Source organism: Alosa pseudoharengus, unplaced genomic scaffold (genome assembly GCF_046254945.1).
Source record: "Alosa pseudoharengus isolate Yale_2024_CS ecotype anadromous, Long Island Sound unplaced genomic scaffold, YU_APseudo_1.1 YU_APseudo_1.1_scf_9, whole genome shotgun sequence".
Classification (NCBI taxonomy): domain Eukaryota; kingdom Metazoa; phylum Chordata; class Actinopteri; order Clupeiformes; family Clupeidae; genus Alosa; species Alosa pseudoharengus.
The window spans coordinates 13,384,940-13,387,439 of record NW_027468881.1 but is presented as its reverse complement, the minus strand read 5'-3'; the positions used below and the strand labels follow the sequence as shown (position 1 = coordinate 13,387,439).

At 50.7% G+C, this 2,500-nt stretch overlaps 1 protein-coding gene across 1 annotated transcript in view; it reads left to right on the top strand.

Annotated features, from left to right (window-relative positions):
* Positions 1 to 2,500, top strand: part of agrn (agrin) — a 224,918-nt gene that overhangs the window by 171,068 nt on the left and 51,350 nt on the right. The window contains exons 11-12 of the mRNA XM_076277338.1: positions 1,949 to 2,091; positions 2,374 to 2,479. Coding sequence (XP_076133453.1) covers positions 1,949 to 2,091; positions 2,374 to 2,479 — 249 coding nt within the window. The remainder of the gene's footprint in view (positions 1 to 1,948; positions 2,092 to 2,373; positions 2,480 to 2,500) is intronic.

Genomic DNA, 2,500 nt, shown 5'->3' with positions numbered 1-2,500 from the left:
GAGATGCTTTATGCTAAGGGCCACTTCCACCACTGAGCTATCGATTCCTCCATTAGGGCTAGCAAGGTTGCGTAACCTTTCGCATGTCTGCGGCCGAGAATGAGCAAACTCACCAGACAGCTCCAAGGCAGGGGAAATGTGTGTGTGTGTGTGTGTGTGTGTGTGTGTGTGTGCCTGTGTGTGCCTGTGTGGGCGTGTGTGGGCGTGTGTGGGATGGGTGTGTGTGTGCGTATGTGGGATGTGTGTGTGTGTGAGGTGTGAGTGTGTGTGTTTGTCTGGGTGGGTGTGGGTGAGTGTGTGTGTGTGTGTGTGTGTGTGTGTGTGTGTGTGTGTGTGTGTGTGTGTGTGTGTGTGTGTGTGTCTGGGTTGGGTGGGTGGATGTGTGTGTGTGTGGGTGGTGTGTATGTGGAATATGTGTGTGTGTGTGTGTGTGTGTGTGTGTGTGTGTGTGTGTGAGTGGGACGGGTGTGTGTGGGTCCACAGCTGTACTGCCTGCTTCTGACCTCGTTACTCAGAGGCTATTGCCTGGTCCCTCCAGATAGGATGTGGGTGGGCTCAATCGGGAATTGACGCCATCGATCTGGGGGCCGCATCGACAACTTGTTTGCCTCCGCGCGTCGGGATGCGCCGTCTGCACTCGCCCGCCCCTGGCCTTTCCTGCCTCCCTTCCTCTCGCATCTTCAAACTTCAAAGCGCAATATTAATACATATTGTGGGCTAATGCCACAGCCCTTCATTTTGTCTCATAAATCATACATACGCTGATGTGATGTGCAGATTCCAACAGCCGCAATAATACTCCTCAAGCTGCCACAGTTGATTATTATGGCACTCGAGAACAGCCACATGGTTGAAGCAGTACCCATCGAAAAGCCTAAGCACTCAGTTGACCAATTAATTACAAACAACTCCTCGTTTTTTTTTTTTTTTTTTTCTGGGCACAGGGGCTTTCTTTATAAAGTCGCAAAGTGCTGCCAGAAAATTCGGTTTGATTTGGAATGAGAAATAAAAAAGCTTCTAGAGTCTCAGTCACTTAACATTTTAGGGCAGCGGGGAGGGAGGGATGTGCAGGGAGCTCGGAGAACTTTGACTTTTTCTCACTCCTACGCCCACCTTTCAAGGTCTCCTATAAAGTCACTTTGACAGCTGCTTTGGTATTGCTGTTCCTGTCTGTCTCTTTCTCTTTCACCTCTCTTTCACCTCCTCCTTCTCATTCCCTCCCTCCCTCCCTCCCTCTCTCTCCCCCTCCCTCTCTCTCCCCTTCTCTCTCTTTCTCTCTCTCTCTCTCCTTCAGTCCTCTTTTTTCCTGCCCTCTTTCTCAGAATCTTATGATAATAATTACATTGTACAAGAGTGTTGTGCAATTAGTGGTGCCTTTGTAATCGGTGTCCATGAAAAAGCCCTTCACATTGATTTCTGCTGGTGGGCCGCCAAGCGTAGACATTTCCAGAACGTTCTTCAGCATTAATTGAAATGTAAAGTGGGCCGTCCTGATGGCACACAAGTTGTTGCGCTTAATATATTTGGTCAATGGCCGATCCTCTTCAGAGTTGGTCATTAGGTTGCACTACCAGCGATGCCTTTCGTTTGAGTTCCAAACGTGAAGGGAATTTTAGTGTCTAAAGTTTGGCCGCTCTCCAATCGTAGAAGTGCTACAGAAGACAGCCACCTAAAAAGTTCTGACTTCTAATGATGAAAAATAAGTCTTCAGGAGAGGCTTGAGGGTTATTTTTCCTTCCAGTTGTTAATGGACATTGTGCTGCATTAAGATATGTAAATATGTCTTTGTTTGTGTATTTGACTTTGTGGAGGGGCCTGTTATGCATGCAAAGAGGCATGTGTTTGGAGTGTGAATGGGGTGGGTTTGTTGTGGCTGTCATTTCTTAAGCCATCATTTCTTATTTGTTTGTTTGTGTGTGTCTGTGTGTGCGTGTGTGTGTGTATTTAGATTGCGGATCTGGGGGATCGGGCTCCGGGGAGAACGGCTGCGAGCCGGAGAAGTGCCGACTGTTCGGCGGCTCGTGGGACGACGACGCCGAGGACGACCGCTGCGTGTGCGAGTTCAGCTGCCTGAATGTGCCCCGCAGCCAAGTAAGCCCACTGCTCCTCCCCCCTCCCACCACACACACACCCACTCACCCCCAACCCCCCCGGGCTGGCCGCCCCGGCTTTACTTATCGTCTAATGAGCACCGCCGGCATGGGAGACCCGCAATGCCGTCCCATGCCGCAGTCCACCACGCCCGTAATTAATCCCCACGATGTCTCCCCTTCTCTCTCCCTCTCTCTCTCTCTCTCCCTCTCTCTCTCCCTCTCCCTCTCCCTCTCTCTCTCTCTCTCTCTCTCTCTCGCTCTGGCTCTCTCTTTCCCTTAGGTCTGTGGGTCAGATGGCAAGACGTACAACAACGAGTGCGAGCTGAAGAAGGCCAAGTGTGAGCTGCAGCAGCACATCCTCATCCAGAACCAGGGAGTTTGCACAGGTGACTAATCGCTGTCGTGAC